At 41.6% G+C, this 17,157-nt stretch overlaps 1 protein-coding gene across 4 annotated transcripts; it reads left to right on the forward strand.

Moving 5' to 3' along the window:
- Positions 1-740: 740 nt before the first annotated feature.
- Positions 741-16,146, forward strand: CNOT8 (CCR4-NOT transcription complex subunit 8). 4 transcript variants are annotated; one of them, XM_049874182.1, is made up of 9 exons: positions 741-919; positions 3,233-3,339; positions 7,310-7,382; positions 8,352-8,539; positions 9,732-9,925; positions 11,666-11,827; positions 12,585-12,729; positions 13,390-13,500; positions 14,890-16,146. In XM_049874182.1, the coding sequence occupies exons 4-9, from the start codon at positions 8,423-8,425 to the stop codon at positions 15,037-15,039; spliced, it is 879 nt and encodes a 292-aa protein (XP_049730139.1). In that variant the 5' UTR covers positions 741-919; positions 3,233-3,339; positions 7,310-7,382; positions 8,352-8,422; the 3' UTR covers positions 15,040-16,146. The 4 variants fall into 4 exon arrangements, with proteins under 4 accessions (XP_049730139.1, XP_049730137.1, XP_049730140.1 ...); XM_049874180.1 differs by lacking the exon at positions 7,310-7,382; XM_049874183.1 differs by lacking the exon at positions 3,233-3,339.
- Positions 16,147-17,157: the final 1,011 nt, after the last annotated feature.

Raw genomic sequence — 17,157 nt, forward strand, 5'->3', positions numbered from 1 at the left:
TCCCCCGGGGAGACGGTGTCTTTGTAACTCAAGCAGGCCTTGGCAGCCCGGTTGCTATGGTAAGGCTCCTCGCCAGGCTCTGTGATGTGGGGAGAAGGGGATGTGCGCCTTGGAAGACGTCACCCAGACTTGGTCTGAGGGTACCGCCCCACCCCAAACTGTTGTCAGAAAGGAACCCGTGAGGTAGATGTTTTGTGCGGGATCCAGGGGGCCGCATTAGAACCTTTCCGGTCAGGATCTACCCCCCCATCAACCTTCCCCCAAATCCCTCCCCTATCAACGATTTTAACGGTCCTTCAAGGAAAGGAGGGGTGGGCGCTTAATTTGGAGGACTTGGTCGGACGAACCACGCCTTTCCCTCGACTTTTGGTCTCTAGGCCACGCCCACAAGGACTAGTTCCAGACCACGCCCCTTCCTTGGGTGCGCGGAAGGAGAACCGAGATGGAGGAATAAGATGAAGATTACATTGAGCCAGCGCATCTAATAGCGCGTAGGCCTAGGGAAGACCGCCTTCCGCATGCGTCCTCCGAGGCCGCTCCGCCCCACCTATTTCGCGGCGCCCTTTTGGTTTTGCGCCTGCGCGCTGTTACCCGCGAGCTCGGGCTGGGTGAACACTCACGGAATGCCGGAGCGCGCAAAGGGGGAGGAGCGCGCATGATCAGGCGCGCTCGCGTCTGGAGTGACGCAAAAGGAGCAGGCGAGTCGGGAGGAGCGGGTGGGTAGAGTGGTGCGGCTGGATTGTTTGGTGGGCGGTGCGTAAGGCCGCTCTGGGCACGAGGGTCCCCATCTCACCGGCCCACTCGGTTCTAGGAGCAGATCCGGGGCAGAGGGAGGAGAGCTCCGGGTCAGGGATCGCCGCCGTCGGGGTGTCTGCCCGCCAGCCTGCTAGACCGCGTTTCGCGGGCCCTGCACTTCAGGGTAAGCAGCCCCGCGCTTACCCAAGAGAGGAGCGTGAGAAGATGAGAGAGTGTGGGAGGCAATCGGGGACCTGTGGGAGGAAGGGGGTGGGGATGCGTGTGAGGGGCCGAGTGTAAAAGGAGAGAAGGAGGCCACGGAACAATAGTAATAACAGTAACAACAGCCACAACTATGATAATAATCTAGTGATATATGCCAGGACTTTACTAAGCACCTTATCTGGTTCATTCTATTTAACTTCTACAGCAGTCCTCCGACGTATATACTGTTGTTAAGCCCATTTTACAAGATAGGAAAACTGAGGCACGAGAGAGGTTAAATAACTTAAGCAAGGCCACAGCTAAGTAGGTAGCCTGGTGTGGATTCGAATTTAGGCCTGTCTGGTCCTGAGGCCTGTATTTTAACTATCTTTGCTTTACTGGGGGAAAAAAAAGGAGGGGGGGCAGGGGACGTTAAGAAGAAGGAAAGGAGGAGGGAATGGATGTGTGTGGCTTGAAGTGGTAGGATGATCTTGAAGGGGAAGAGAGTGATCACGGGGGACTGAGTTGGGGAGAGGACTTGAGTTTGGAATCTTACGGGCCTCCCCCTTCTAACTCGCCTCTTAGTTCTTGTGGTCCCACAATCCTTCTTCGCTGTTCGGTGGCCATATAAACCAGAACCATTGCTCTGAAGGAGCCAGCTCACAGGCCTGGACCACACGGGTGGTTTTAAGGACGAATTGAACCGCAGTTCCGTCCGGGGCAGTGTCTGCAGACACTGGGTTTGGGGGCGGGGGTCGAGGGGTTGCGGCGGCACCGCGGCAGTGTATACAGAGGATTCTCTTTCGCGCCGCTGCCCGTTCCTGTAACGTGCTGCTACTTCCTTTTCCATATTATCCGAGCAAGGCAAAGCCTTTGTTCAGTCCGCTAGAATACGGAAGTTTCCTTGCACACTTACACAAAACTCGAAAAGCCCAACAAACTCGACATTCTTTACCGAAGCAAGGCCTGGTACTCTGGATTGCTTGCAGAGAAAGCTTGCGGGTGGGTTTATCATTAGTTGCGTGCGGAGCTTTCCTGGGTATATAAGAAGCTCTGTTTTGGAGAAGTTTAACCGTAGGTCATCTGGGCGATCTGATCCGATTTGAACTGCTGGTCAGCGCAGGGCAGGAACTTCAGTAATTCGTAGGTAGGGTAGTGTGTGTGAGTGTGTGTGTCTGTGTACGCATATGCATGTATACAGCATTCCCTCATGCACAGCCTAGTTAGTAGTACTGGGAAGTAACAGTCAGTGCTTGTGTATTGCTTTGGTATGGAGTGAAGTTGTAGCTTATATGGGAGTCAAGTTTTAAAGTCAGGCTGTGAGACAAACTGTTGCCTGTGATCAGAATTATCCTTAAAAATTGTTTAGGAAGGTCACAGTTGGAGATTGCTATCCTGTTTCCCAGTAAATCCAGCCCATTGTTTCCTTCAGCTTTGAAATTTGTTACTGTTTCTTTGGTTGAAACCCAGATAAAATAGTTAAGTTACATTTAAAGACTCTATTGTACAAATACACATATTTGAGTGGCTATTTTCTCTGTCTTTTTTAGCCAACATATCCAGTAATTGGACTTGCTGAGTTAAATGTGCGTAATATGATTCCTCTTCAATGTCTGAGTAATATCACATGTAGGGGCTTGCAGGCTGTTGTTGGAGCCCTGGTGGTGCAGTGTTTAAGAGCTCGGCTGCTAACCAAAAGATTGGCTACTTGGAATCCACCAGCCACTCCTTGGAAACCCTATGGGCAGTTCTCCTCTGTCCTATGGGGTCGCTATAAGTCAAAACCAACTCAACAGCAGTGGTTTTTTTTAAGTCGTTGTTTATTTCCCCACAGACTTCCTAGATCAGGATTTGGTGCAAGGATGTCTTAACTTATTTTTTTTTCAATTGATCTTTCTTGTGTATTCTCTGTGGTCAGATACATAAAACAGTGGTTAGCTTTTCAAAAGCAAATTCTTCTCACAATAGAAATGATAACTGCCTTTTAAAATGAATGTCTCTGCATTTCAGTTTTCTTATCTGTAAAATAGGAAGATAACACACTGGACAAGGTTGTCCTGAGGATTAACAGAGATGATACCAGATATTGGTGGACCTTTGGAGAATGTGAAGACTGAGTGACTTTGACTTTTTTTGTTGTTGTTGTTAACAGGCCACACACTGTGCCCTATGAGCCAGATTTGGCATCTGAATGCGCTTTTTTGACCTGCAGTTTTTGTTTAAAAAAATTAGCCGCCAGCATTTGAAAGTTGGCAGATTACACATAAAAAGTCAGATTTCTCTTTTTCCTTAGAAAATTGGAAGATCAGACAATGACCCGCATTTCTGCTGTTCACCATAGTTTCTACTTAGCCTGCTTCACTCACTAATACTTGCCTGGCTTCTTTATGCATGCGAAATGTAAGTCTTGATACTGCCTTTTTAAATTACTGTCTCTGAATTTCAGTTTTTTTTTTAATGTGTAAAATGGAGTAGAAGGTAACACTCTGCGAGGTTGTTAGGATTTTTCTCTTTCAGTATTATTTTGAAGCAAACTTGCCATTTCATATCACCTGTAAATATTTTAACATTATCTCCAAAAGATAGACTCTTAAAAAAAAAAAAAAAAGTATGTCACAGCATTAAAAAAGAAGCAAACAACAACAAACAAAACAAGAAAACAAGCCCCCCCAAAACAGCGAGTTATTGTTTAAACTTCTGAATGTCTCATAAATGTCATTTTTTGGGAAAGGGGTAACAGCTTTTTTAAATCAAGATCCAAATAAGGCCCCCATGTTTTGTTTTTTTCCCTGAACAGTTTATTGTGGTTTGGATGAAAGTTAACAAAGCAAAAAGTTTCCTTTCAACAATTTATATGCATTTGGTTTCATGAATTACTTGCAGTCCCCTCAGTGTGGAAGCACTCTGTCCGCTTCTTCCCTAGGTTCCCATTTGCATTAGCCCATCTTTCCTGCCCCTTCCTGCCTTCTGAACTTTGTTTTTTGCGTAAATGCTACCCTTTTGGTCTGGTGTCATTGGTTGTTCTGAGGAGCATGTTCTTTATAGGTGTTATTACTTACTTTATAGGGCTGTCTACTGTTTGGCTGAAAGCTGATCTCCAGGAGTGGGTTCAGTTCCATGTTTGAAGGGTATCTGAGGGCCATAGTCTTGAGGGTTCTACCAGTCACAATCAGACCAGTAAGTCTGGTCTTTTTTATGAATTTGAATTTTGTTCTACATTTTTCTTCCCTTCCGTCCAGGACCTTGTAATGTGATCCTGATCAGAGCAGTCCATAGTGGTAGCTGGGCACCATCTAGTTCTTCTGGTCTCAGGCTAGTGGAGGCTGTGGTTTCTGTAGTCCATTAGCCCTTTGGACTAATTTTCTCCTTGAATCTTTGGTTTTCTTCATACTCCTTTGCTCCAGATGGGATGAGACCAATAGATGAATCTTAGATGGCCATTCGTAAGCTTTAAAGACCCCAGATGCTACTTACCAAGGTAGAATGTAGGACATGTCTTTATGGACTATGTTATGCCGATTGGCCTAGATGTGTCCCCCAAGACTATGGTCCTAAGCCCTCAGGCCCAGTGACTCAGTCCCTCAGCGTGTGTGGTTATGGCTAAGGAGCTTTCATAATTTTGCCCCCTGTGTGCTCTACTATATACATGGATATCTTGCAGCACGTACAGATAGGTATGTAGACATATCCTCTGCCAAACCTGTATATGCTCATGGGTGTGTTCCCATATGCCATCCACACCTGTTCAGCTTACATATCTACCTATGTATCCACTCGTAAATTATTGTTTGTTATTGCTGTTAGTGCAGGATTGTGTACGTAATAGTATTTACCGTTGTTGCTTTTTACTCTTTGGTACCTCCATTGTCTTCTTTTGCCTCTGTCATGTTGGGCAGACATCCCCTTTATTGCGCATTGCCTTTCCTTTCACTGGAGTTAATACGTGTTTACTATCTAGTTAGTGGTTTTCCCTCCTTCGCCCTCCCATCCCAGGCCCACATATTTTGATTAGCTGATATGGCTCCTAAGAGACTTTTATTTTTTGCAATTTATTTGTTGACAAAACTGGTTATTCTCATAGTCTGGATTTTGCTGATTGCATCTCTGTGGTGTCATTTAACACCTTTCTGTAAATTGGTAGTTCAACCTAGAGGCTTGATCAGATTCAAGGTAAATTTTTTTTTGGCAAGACACTTTAATAGGTAGTGTGGTGTGTTCTGTCAGGCAGCACATATCTGGTTCTCTTTTTGTGATGATTATAGCCATTATGATTATTTTAACAACTTTATTGAGGTATAATTTACATACTATAGAATTCACACATTTTAATGCACAGTTCAGTGATTTTGACTGAATTTACTGAGTTGTACAGCCATCACCATAATTCAGTTTGGGAACAATTCCATCACCCCAGTTAGATACCTTGTGCCTGTTTACAGTTAATCCCCTTCTCACACCTGGCCAACCACACACTAGTCTTCTTTTTGTCTTTATGGATTTTCCTTTCTGAATATTTAATATAAATGCCATTATGATTACTGCCCAAATCTATAAATTAGTTAGGGGTTCCAATATAATGATAATCTAGTTCTATTCCGTATTCATTTGTTAACTGTAACGCTTCCATGAAGAGAAACCTTCCCTCTAACTACTACTATTTGATTATTCAGTGGTACTATTTATACAGGAAAGTCAAGATACTCATTTTTAAAAATAAGTTGTTTAGCATTTTTCACTAGTAACCAATTAGGTTTATTTTCATAGTAAATCATGTACTCAGAGATTAACAGCTCTCTGAGGAGTTTCCATATATTATAGAAATTGTCCAGAATGATGTTCCTATTGTCTTTTCTTTGGCCAATGAGAACATCTTCAAGTTGCTTCCTGAGTTCTTTTGACACAACCCTAGTAGTCTTATAAAGCTTTTTTGCTGGGGAGCTTGGATCTACGAGTTTAGTGTAAATACCTTCTAAATTTTTTTTACCTTGCTCTTTGCTATATGGAGGCCAAAAGTATTTTTTGCTGAAGTGCTTTTTATTGCTTTTGTGTTTAAGGAAACATCTCTCAAAAGCCCATGAGTGATACTCACTTCCCCTCAAGTAGTTTATGGTTATGTTTAACATGAGACTAAAAAGGAAGTGCATTTTTTCAGTTAGGGAAATAAGGAAGCAAGTTTGTACCGACTTAACATTAATGGGCATAGACATGGTTTTAAGCCTTTTGCAGGGAAACACCTTCAGCATGTTTAGAATCTAGAATTCTGATCTGTGCGTTTTCTTAATTGTGGTCAGATAGGGGAATTTACTTCGCATTCAGTCTGGACCTTGTTCTTTTCTGATTTTATTTGTTCATTACCTTTAATTCATGCCCGTTGTGTATAGAATGGAAACCCTGGTGGCATAGTGGTGAAGACCTATGGCTGCTAACCAAAAGGCTGGCGGTTAGAATCCACCGGGTACTCCTTGGAAAATCTGTGGGGCAGCTCAACCCTGTCCCGTAGGGTCGCTATGTGTCGGAATCTACTCGACGGCAGTGGGTTACAGGCGTACAGAACAATACTGGTCCTTTGGAGTACAGTCATGTGTTGCTTAATGTCCATGATATGTTCTGTGAAATAGGATGTTATGTGATTTGGACATTGTACAAACACCATATTATATAAGGCAGTCCCTGGGTTATGAATATCTAAGTTATGTACAACCTGTAGTTACGAACCAGCCCCCCACCAAAGCCTACTGTGTTAAAAATGAGGTACATAGTAACAAATGGGTGCTGCTTTGTGATGTGCATCTAAACATTACTATTATTATTATGTATTAACGTTAAAAGTATTTTAGTGTATCTGGAAGTGTTTAATGTTTATGCACAGAAAGGTACACTATATACTAAGACATACATTTGACTAACTGATGTTAGATACGTCTGCTACGTTCTGTTTTCCAGTCAGGATTTCTGAACTGTATTATAACCTTATGGGACCATGGTGGTATATATACAGTTGGACATTGCCCAAACAGATGTTATGTGGTGCGTGGCTGTATTAAAAATGAGAAGAAATGGATGCTACCTTTAAGAATCCATTTCGCCTGTATTTGTTGGGGAGATACCACATAGTCCACTTAGATTTAACTGTAATTTCAGAGAAACATTTGTAGAAGTGCAGGATACTGTGAAAAAAATGGAATCTTCAAGGGTTGCTGACACACCAATGGATTGGTTTCTCAGAAGTTTCTTAGAGAAATGATGAGATGCCAGTTTTGTTTTGTTCTAGATGCTCATTTTCACATGTGCCTATCTTCAAGGTAAAAAGCAAAGATTTTCCTTGCATTGTTCTTTGGAAATCAACTCACATTCATTTTGCCGTTTCTAGGAATATTCCCCTGAATATATACACTGGATTCCCATATTGTGTTGAGGATCGTTGCTGTGGGGTTGTCTTATAGGTAAACACCCTATGATAAGTTCTTTTTTTTTTTAATAATCCGCTCATGTTGAGTTTGCTATAATAACAACATTACTCTGAGGCCTTAGTGTATTGAATTTCATCTTGCAGAATACTTTCCCCTCCTCAGTTTCCTCTCATAAATCATTTTGTTCCTGGTTGAATTATCTTTATCTGCCATCTTCTCCATTCTTACTGCTGAATTGCTGTTCAGTTGCTTTACAACATTGTGTGTTTAAAAGTGGACATTAATAAGCCAAATTCTAATTTTCATTGTGGTTTTTAAAAGTTCTGATTAGCAAATGAGATTGGTTTTTAACTATTTAAACCCCTCACTGCATGATTTATTTGCATAAATCTGAAGAGGCACTATATTAAGTTAGTGTCTAATTGTATTTGCCTTTTGGATTGTAGGGAAAAGAATTTTCCTTTTTTTTGTGGGGTGGGGAGAGTCCTCATCCTCGTATTAATCACGGGGTGTAAGGACATAGCATGAGAGCTTAATGTGAGAGTTTTTTTTCAGGCTTTCAGCGATCCCATGTACATTTAAAATGGCTAACGTGATTCTTCTAGAAATATTTCCAAGATTTGGTCTCTCTGAAAAGTGATGTGAAAGTCACAGATAAGGGGATATTTGTGGTCCTTATACAGGGGACTATTTTGGTTTTAGTTTAGTGTAGCCTGGAGAAGGCTGAAAAACTGGGTTAGGGTAGTAGTTTCATTTCTGTGTTAAAGAGCAGCTTAGGCAAAAGTAGTTAATTTCAGTTAAAGAACTGTCTGTGTGTGTGTGTTTGTGTGTGTGTGTGTGTCTTGACAAAGGCACATTTTCCCATCATAAACAATGGAGAATAAATATAATGGTTTTATTGTTTTAACTTAAACTGATGAAGTGATGATAAAATATTGTTTTGTTGACGTCTTATGCCAGTGTGTAAACTTAAGTGATTTCAATATATGTTTTTCCATCCAGATCAGCTCAACCATTGTCTGGCTTGGCCTCTAACAGAGTCAGCGCAAAGTGACTTCTCAGGTCTCTTCAGGATGCCTGCAGCACTTGTGGAGAACAGCCAGGTTATCTGTGAAGTCTGGGCCAGCAATCTGGAAGAAGAGATGAGGAAGATCCGAGAAATAGTGCTCAGTTACAGTTATATTGCCATGGTAAAGGGCGCTGCTCTCTTTGACTCACCTTCTGGAGTGGGCCTGGGAAATGAGTTTAATGTGAGATTTTCAAAAGAAATTTACGTTATAGTCACGATAAACTTGATGGAAGGTTGCATTGCTTTTATGAAACATCAGGGTAGCCAGTGTATTTGAGAAGGGTGTCACCTTTAGTAGCTTGGATTTTTTGTAATGTTACTCAGTGTTCAGAAGTCTTCAAAGCAGGAGTTATATTAGTCCATAGAGCACATCTTCCCAACAGATATGGTGACTGTAACTGTATAGTGTTAATTTTTTTTTTTAGTTGGCAGCATTTAAAAATCAAGAGACCTCATTTAAATTCCAGATTTCTGGCATCTCTGGGAAAATGGAAGAGCTGGCAATATAGGGTCCGTATTCCCGCCTGGTACCGAGTAGCTGGAGGGGGAGATAAATGTCATGGTGATATCAGGAGCTTCCTTTAGATGAGGCATGTGCCCTAGCTTGCTCCCGTCCCCGTTACTTGTTACCATCTTCATATACAGCCTGATTTACTCCTTCACCTTAGCTGCCTAGAGTTTGTGACTCCTGCGATAGAGGTTATAGAATGAAGTCCTTAGCTTGGTATTTAGAGCTTTCTATGATGTTGTTTCATGGAACCCTGGTGGCGTAGTGGTTAAGGGCTATGGCTGCTAACCAAAAGGTTGGCAGTTCAAATCCGCCAGGAGCTCTTTGGAATATGGGGCAGTTCTACTTTGCCCTGTAGGGTTGCTGTGAGTTGGAATCGATTCGATGGCAACAGGTGTTGTTTGGGTTTTTTTTGCGATCTTGTTCCAGTCCTTTTACTCAAGCTAAACTAGGCTATTTATGTTTTTTTCTGAATTACTGTTTTACTTTCATATACTTGTATTTTTATTCATATGTTGTTCTCAACTTAGAATGTTCATAATTGTTTGTATATCCAACTATAGTTATTCAAACTGCTTCTATTCACATCCTGCTTAGGATCTCCAAGTTGTGCCAAGCTTCTTGATTCTAGTGCTCCTTCAGTAGATATCAGCGAGATCAGTATTTTAAGATAGATTTTGTGCCCAAGCTTGGGGGCTTGTCACATAACTTTTATAAATTGAGGTAAAAATTTTGTTTATGAATTATCAGTTCAGCATCTATTGCTCTGTGAAACCTTATGATGAAAGACTTTCTCATTTTCTAGGACACAGAATTTCCAGGTGTTGTGGTGCGACCAATTGGTGAATTTCGGAGTTCTATAGATTACCAATATCAACTTCTTCGGTGCAATGTTGACCTTTTAAAAATTATCCAGCTGGGCCTTACTTTTACGAATGAGAAGGGAGAATATCCTTCTGGAATCAACACTTGGCAGTTCAACTTCAAATTCAATCTTACGTAAGTGTCTGAGACACTTCTCAGCTATTTTTAGATCTGTACTTATGTACAGACTATGATTTCTGATTGATTTGATTAATTGTAAGTTTTATTTCCACTGACCCAGGTAGGGGTTGGATGGAGCAGTCAGGCAGAGGATAGAATAGGGAACCTCAGGAATTAAAGTCTCCCTTTAAGAACACTTTACAGCTCAACATTTAAAAGACAAATAACCCAGTTAAAAATGGGCAAAAGGTAAAGAAGATACACAAATGGCCAATAAACACATGAAAAGACGTTCAACATCACTGGTCATCAGGGAAATGCCTATCAAAACCACAGTGAGGTATCACTTCACATTAACCAGGATGGCCTTAATTTAGAAGAAAAAACAAAAAGAAAGAGAAAATGAATGTTAGCAAGAATGTAGAGAATCGGAGCCCTTGTCCATTGCTGGTGGGAATGTAAAATGGTGCAGCTACTTTGGAAAATAATTCCGTAGTTCCTCCAAATGTCAAGCATAGAGCTACCATATAACTTGGCATTTCTACTCTTAGGCATATACCCAAGAGAAATGAAAGCAGTATCTCCACACAAAAATTTATACATGAATGTTCATAATAGCATTGTTTATAAAATAACCAAAAAGTGGACACAGTTCAGATGCCTGTGAACTGAAAAATGGGTAAATGTGGTTTGTCCATACAAGAGAATCTTCTTGAGGAATAAAAAGGAATGAAGTACTGATAAATGGTACAACATGGATAAAATTATGTTAAATGAAAGATGCCAGTCACAAAACAGCAAATATTGTGTAATTCCATTTATATTAAATGTCCAGAATAGGCAAATCCATGGAGAGAAAAAGTAGATTAGTGGTTGTCTAGAGCAGGAGGAGGTGGGGGTTGCGGGACACTGGAATGATTGCTTCATGGGTATCGGGTTTCTTTTTGGGATGATGAAAGCGTTCTAAAATTGACTGTGGTAATGGTTGCACCGCTCTGAATATACTAAAAATCATTTAATTATACACTTTAAAAGGGCGAATTGTTTGTGAATTATGTCTCAATAAAGCTGCCTAAGAGCCCAGGTGGCTCAGTGGTTAAGCACTGGGCTGCTAACCAAAAGGTTGGTGGTTCGAACCTACCAGCTGCTCCATGGGAGATGTGGCAGCTTGCTTCTATAAAGATTACAGCCTTGGAAACCCTATGGGGCAGTTCTATTCTGTCCTGTCAGATCGCAATGAGTTGGAATTGACTCAAAGGCAGTGGGTTTTTGGTTTTAAAGCCCCCTTTAAAAAAAAAAAAAAGGCAAGTCCCCAGTTGTAGTTAGTAGATCAAAGTTTGTTGATTTGCAGTTTTGCCATTTCCTAGCTGGGTAATTTGGGTCAGTTATTTCACCTCCTGTAATTGTTTCCTTATCTGTAAAACAAGGTCATTATACCTGTCATAATAGAAATAAGGTTTAGAGCGGGTGCTAATGAAGGGCAGTTGAATCTGAAACCTTTCCTATAGTGGGCAAATGATGTAATTTTTCAAGAGGGAGATTTTGGGGAGACTTGTGCTGATTGTCGGAGGTATGAGTGTATTTATTAGGCTCGGTTCTTAAATACTGCTTTGTTTAACTGGACATTAAGGGCATTTGATAGCTCAGGAATAACTTTTTTATTGTTGATTTGGTTGGTAAGGTGATGGTAACATTGTTGTCTGCTACTTCTCTTACATTATCTACCGGCTAATGAGTGAATACCCTGTTTTTTAGAGAGGACATGTACTCCCAGGATTCCATAGATCTCCTTGCTAACTCAGGACTACAGTTCCAGAAACATGAAGAGGAAGGGATTGACACATTGCACTTTGCAGAGCTGCTTATGACATCGGGGGTGGTTCTCTGTGACAACGTCAAATGGCTTTCATTTCACAGGTCAGTCCCAGAGAATGTGTACCCTCTCTACTGCTGTGGGTCTCACGAGAGCAGGGGATTGAATTCCTTGCATTTTTTGTGGTCCAGTTGGCTCTGTTCTTTTGATCAGTAGCAGTTATTAAGTTGAAGTGGTTAACTGTTGCTCATGTTTTGGCACTCATACTGATTTGTTTCACACAGTATCAGGGTCTGTGATTGGCCACCGGGGTGTATATCCCTGTGAAAAGGTGGAGGGTTGGGACGATGGCAGAATTGGCCCTCTTTTTCCTGCCTTTTAGATGGCTGTCCTGGAGCCTTCCAGATTCCCCATAAACCAAAAAACCAAACCTGTTGCCGTTGAGTCAATTCCGACTCATAGCGACCCTGTAGGACAGAGTAGAACTGCCCCATAGAGTTTCCAAGGAGCGGCTGGTGGATTCAAACTGTCAACCTTTTGGTTAGCAGCCGAGCTCTTAACCACTGTGCTGCCAGGGCTCCAGATTCCTCACAGGAGATGTTAATTTACTTTTTCAATATTTTTGAGTTTTTGATGAACAAAACTTACATTTGAAAACCCTTGAGTTCTCTTTGATATCTCTCATATGAGTCTGTTATTTAACAGAAACTTCAGATTTCAATAGGGTAAACTACTTTGGAAGGTAAGACTGCAAGAATCCATAACATGAGGCAGTATTGTAAGTTTGGAGACAGAGTTGTTGAGTGCTGTAGCCCGATGGCTGCTGCTTTTCAACCTCAGTGCCTAATTCTCTCCTCGTAGTGGCTACGACTTTGGCTACATGGTAAAGCTCCTTACGGATTCTCGTTTGCCTGAAGAGGAACATGAATTCTTTCATATTCTGAACCTTTTCTTCCCATCTATTTATGATGTGAAATACCTGATGAAGAGTTGCAAAAATCTTAAGGTATATAATATTATTCCTAATACCAGTAACATAAAAAAGGAGAGGAAAAAACAAAACAAAACTTGTCATTTTGCTTTATCACTATTTGTTCAGCATGCATTTTTTGAGTGCCTGCTAGCTGCCAACACTGTGCTAGACAGGATGTAACAGGGAGCTGATTGGCCCGGGGATTTGTGTGGCAGCCCTCTGCAGCCTTCATGCTAAGGCAGGCATTCTTCACCTGAGGCCCGTGAACCTAGTGAAATAGGGGGCAATTTGTTAGAGGTGGGATTTTCAGTGTACCGGATTCTCAAAAGAGTTCTTAATTGTAGAAGTTAAGAATCCATTACCCTAATAATTGTTGACATATGAGGTTTGCCATCTAAACTGGTATTTACTATTTTCTCAACCTTGTTTTACAGCAGTTTGGACTTCAGAGGATAGAGGTCTGGCAAAACTAATGATATAGAAAAGAAAGGAACAAAATGTGGACTATAACAATTTAATATTTGGAGAGAAGAAAAGAGCTCAGGGCTAGAAAGTGGATGCTGCTGGGTGTTAAGTAAATGGCCTGTTTCCACTCCGTGCCATCAAAAGAAGCATGCTAAAGAGTGGACTTGGGTGACTCTGGTAGAGGAATGCCGAGTTTGTAATATTCCTTTGTTTCCCCTTGTCCTCCAGGGAGGTCTTCAGGAAGTTGCAGATCAGTTAGATTTGCAGAGAATTGGAAGGCAGCACCAGGCAGGCTCGGACTCACTGCTGACGGGGATGGCGTTCTTCAGGATGAAAGAGGTAAGCTCTGTCGGAGCCCAGGGCCTATCTGTGGTAACTTGCGAAGGCTGCAGGGGCAATCTCTGTGGGCTGAGGTTTGTTGAAAATGCATGCTTTCTGTTGGAAGTTGACGGTCACTTCGAAAGCTCTTTCTGTTATTCCTTTTATGGAGATCTAACATGTTAAATGTAGTTTGAGAGGCAAAAGCATGCTACTTAGGATGCTCAAGTTTGGAATATACTCAGTGTTCAAAGGGGCTCTAATTGCTTTCAGTTACTTGCTTTTCTTCTGATATCTGTAGTATGAACACATTTGTTAATAGGGTCGCTATGAGTTGGAATTGACTCGAAGGAAACTGGTTTGCTTTGGTTTTTATATTAGTGAAAGGACTGAATTTCCTTTTAGTTTCCTTACTCACCCACTCAGGGTTTAAAAATGTAGTTGAAGAAAGAGGTAGAGGGAGTGAGAAGCTGCTTCGAAAAATTAACTGATATGTATAAAGGTGGAGCTCCTTTTCAGAGCCAGGAACGTGGGAAAGGGAATAGCTTTTCTCTTACTCTTAATCATAAACTACAGCCAGCTGCTATCATTACTATGTATGGGGCAATGATCGAAGTCACTGGCTCTCAACTGGGGGCAATTTTGCGTCCTGAGGAGACATTGGCAATATCTGGAAGCATTTTTGGTTTTCATTACTGGGGGGGTGCTGTTGGCCAGGGATGATGCTAAACATCCTACAGTACACTGGACAGCCCCCTGCAACAAAGAATTACCCAGCCTGGTAGTGCTGAGGTTGAGATGCCCTGCTGTAAGTGCTTAGTGTCCTCATCACAACTCTATTAGAATACCAACCCTATTTTATAGGTGGGACTTAAAAAGAGTTGAAGTGAATCTGTAAACATCACACAATGAGTTAGTCTGAGTCCAGAGCCCGAGCTCTTAGCCATTGCAACTGCCTGTTAAAGAGAAGGGTGGCGGAGATGGGCCAAACAAACAAAAAACCCGTTGCCATCGAGTCGATTCCGACTCCGAGCAACCCTGTAGGACACAGTGGAACTGCTCCATAGGGTTTCCAGGGAGCAGCTGGTGGATTCAAACTGCCGACCTTTTGATTAGCAGCTGAGCTCTTAATCACTGCGCCACCAGGGCTCCAGAGATGGGCCAGTTGTACTGAATAGCAGCAGTGAAAGAACTCCTGGAAGGATACGTCTGTTCAACAAGGAAAGTTTGTATTTAGAGAAGAGAGTGTGAAAAGACTATGTGTAGGAAAAGTCGGGGGCCTTTCTGTCCCAGTTTCTGGTTTGCTAGATTTCCGGGGATTTAAGAGAGCTGAGAGGTGCTGATGTGGTGGTGTTTAGATTTTGAATCTCGGCATGATTTTCACCTTGAGTTCTCTGTCCTTTTCTGCAGTTATTTTTTGAGGACAGTATTGATGATGCCAAGTACTGTGGGCGGCTCTATGGTCTCGGCACGGGCGTGGCCCAGAAGCAGAATGAGGATGTTGACTCTGCCCAGGAGAAGATGAGCATCCTGGCCATCATCAACAACATGCAGCAGTGATGGCGGCGGAGCTCTGCCGGGGCGGGGGCCTGCCCCAGAGTGGTGCTGACCGTGCTGACTGGTCTCTGCATACTTGCCTCCTTCCCTGAGAGAAAGTGCTTCTTTTGAGCAAGCTGTACCTACCATCTGTGTCGAGCAGAAAGACTTCCGTTTTACCGAAGACAAATGACGTCTTTATTTTAGATCTAGAAGAGGGGCATTTACTCTGAATTTGTAAACAAGTGTTTCCTATTCCTCATCCCCAAGCCTCTCTTCTCCAGTTGCCTCCTGCCACCAGCATCCATGGTTCCTTTGACACCTTTTTAAATATCTAGGACAAGTCAGAAACAAATTAGTAAAATGTATATAACTCTTACCTGTTGTCATTCTTTTTCTTTTAAATTTGTTACTAATCTCTGAGGGTGAAGACTTTTTGCTATGATTCTCAGCTGAGCTGAGGGCTTCCAGGGAAAATGGAACAAAATGGTGTTCTTGTGAAGTGGGTTATAAATGTTGTCTTCCTTTCCTTTCTTTTTAAATTTTTTGACCCTCTTGAGGACATCTACTTTCCTCACACTTTGGTGGTCTTGCTTTATGTACCTGTACTAATGAATTGCTCAGTGCTGAAATTTGAAGACCAGATAATGAAAACTTTTCTTGAAAGCAGACATTCTACTCCACTCCTCATGAGAAACTTCATAATGGGTATCAAGTTACCACTTAGGTGTCTTGAAGTCTGTGTTCCATTGTGCCACAGAGATCTGTCACGTGTGTACCATCTGAAATCATTTTAAGTTTTCATATAATAAAATATCCTGGATTTGATCCTGAAGGAAATGAATTAGACCAGATTTATGGGTCATAAATCTGTTGTATTTTCAGTAATGTGATTTCAGGTGGTCATCTGTGTTCTCTCACCTCTCCTCTCTGTTTTCCCTACTTTTCCTTTCAGCAAACTTGATGCTGGTGAGATGATTATTGTGAGTACCAGAAATGTGAGTCTTTAAAAAATTCTAGTAGTTACAAGTTAACAGGGCAGTAAAGGAATTTGATTTTTGTTGATAGAGTTCTCTTGGAGTAGTATCCCACAACTGGGGAGGAAGCTCAGGACCTTTTTTTTTTTTTTTTAAGCTAGTCATTTAAAAAGTACACTATTTTTTGGATGACTACAGTATGGACAAATAAAAAAACCAAAAATCCCTTTAGAGTGATAGAAATTAAAACTGGTAACTCACTGAAGTGGATGAATAGTCTTACATTTTAAAAACTTACAGGAAACCCAATTTGAAATGATTAATAAAAAATGTCAAGTATTATAAGCTGGTATTTAAGATGCTTGTAAATATTATTTATGTTTTTAATTTTGTAAAATAAAGATTTTTTTTTTAAACACTGGCATAAAGGTTGGTCTTTTATAAATATCAATCGTTAGCTCTGGAGCATGGTCATCTGACTTCAGTGATATCGAAGCATCTTGTTTATCCTCAAATGCTTGCCCCCATTTTCCCCAAGTTGGCTTGTCACACATTGTAGGTTTTTAATGAGCAACTGTGTACATGGAATTGCCTCTCCACCTCACAGTCCCTGCTGATCATTGGGCCTTACTAGGAAAAGAGTTTATTTCCTGGAGCTACTCTTACATGTTGGATCAGCTTGTTAATTAGTGAAAATCCTTTAGACAGACTGAACGTCTGACACCCTCCACTTTGCTCAGGACCATTTCTAGCCCTTTATGTTGGCACAGAAGATGTGGGGTTGTAAGAAGTCAGGTATAAGCGCAGATCTAGGATTTTGACTGGGATGCTCACATATACAAAGAGCTAAAGGCATTTCACTATAAGATTTGGGATAAAAGCAGCATGGGCCAGTGGTTCACAACCAAGGTGCTTTGGCCTGCTGGTGACTGAGCCTTAAACAGATAACCTTCCAAACTTGGATCAAAATGGGGAATTTATCTTTGCCATAGTTGAGGACAAACTCTTACATGTGAGGAGAAATGTTAAGATGGAGAGTTGAACTCAGTGTTGAGTGGGAGGGGTAGTCTGGTCATGGCATGGGAGGAATAAGACACAGCTTATTAAAGTGGTGATAAAAAAAGAGCACAAACCCAAGGGACCTGAAACCAGCAATAACTTATGT

The sequence above is a fragment of the Elephas maximus genome, chromosome 2 (genome assembly GCF_024166365.1).
Source record: "Elephas maximus indicus isolate mEleMax1 chromosome 2, mEleMax1 primary haplotype, whole genome shotgun sequence".
Classification (NCBI taxonomy): domain Eukaryota; kingdom Metazoa; phylum Chordata; class Mammalia; order Proboscidea; family Elephantidae; genus Elephas; species Elephas maximus.

Coding starts and splice junctions, on each gene's coding strand:
- CNOT8 (XM_049874180.1), top strand. Junction 8,540..9,731: donor GTTACAGTTATATTGCCATG/GTAAAGGGCGCT, acceptor CTCATTTTCTAG/GACACAGAATTTCCAGGTGT. Junction 13,501..14,889: donor CGTTCTTCAGGATGAAAGAG/GTAAGCTCTGTC, acceptor CCTTTTCTGCAG/TTATTTTTTGAGGACAGTAT.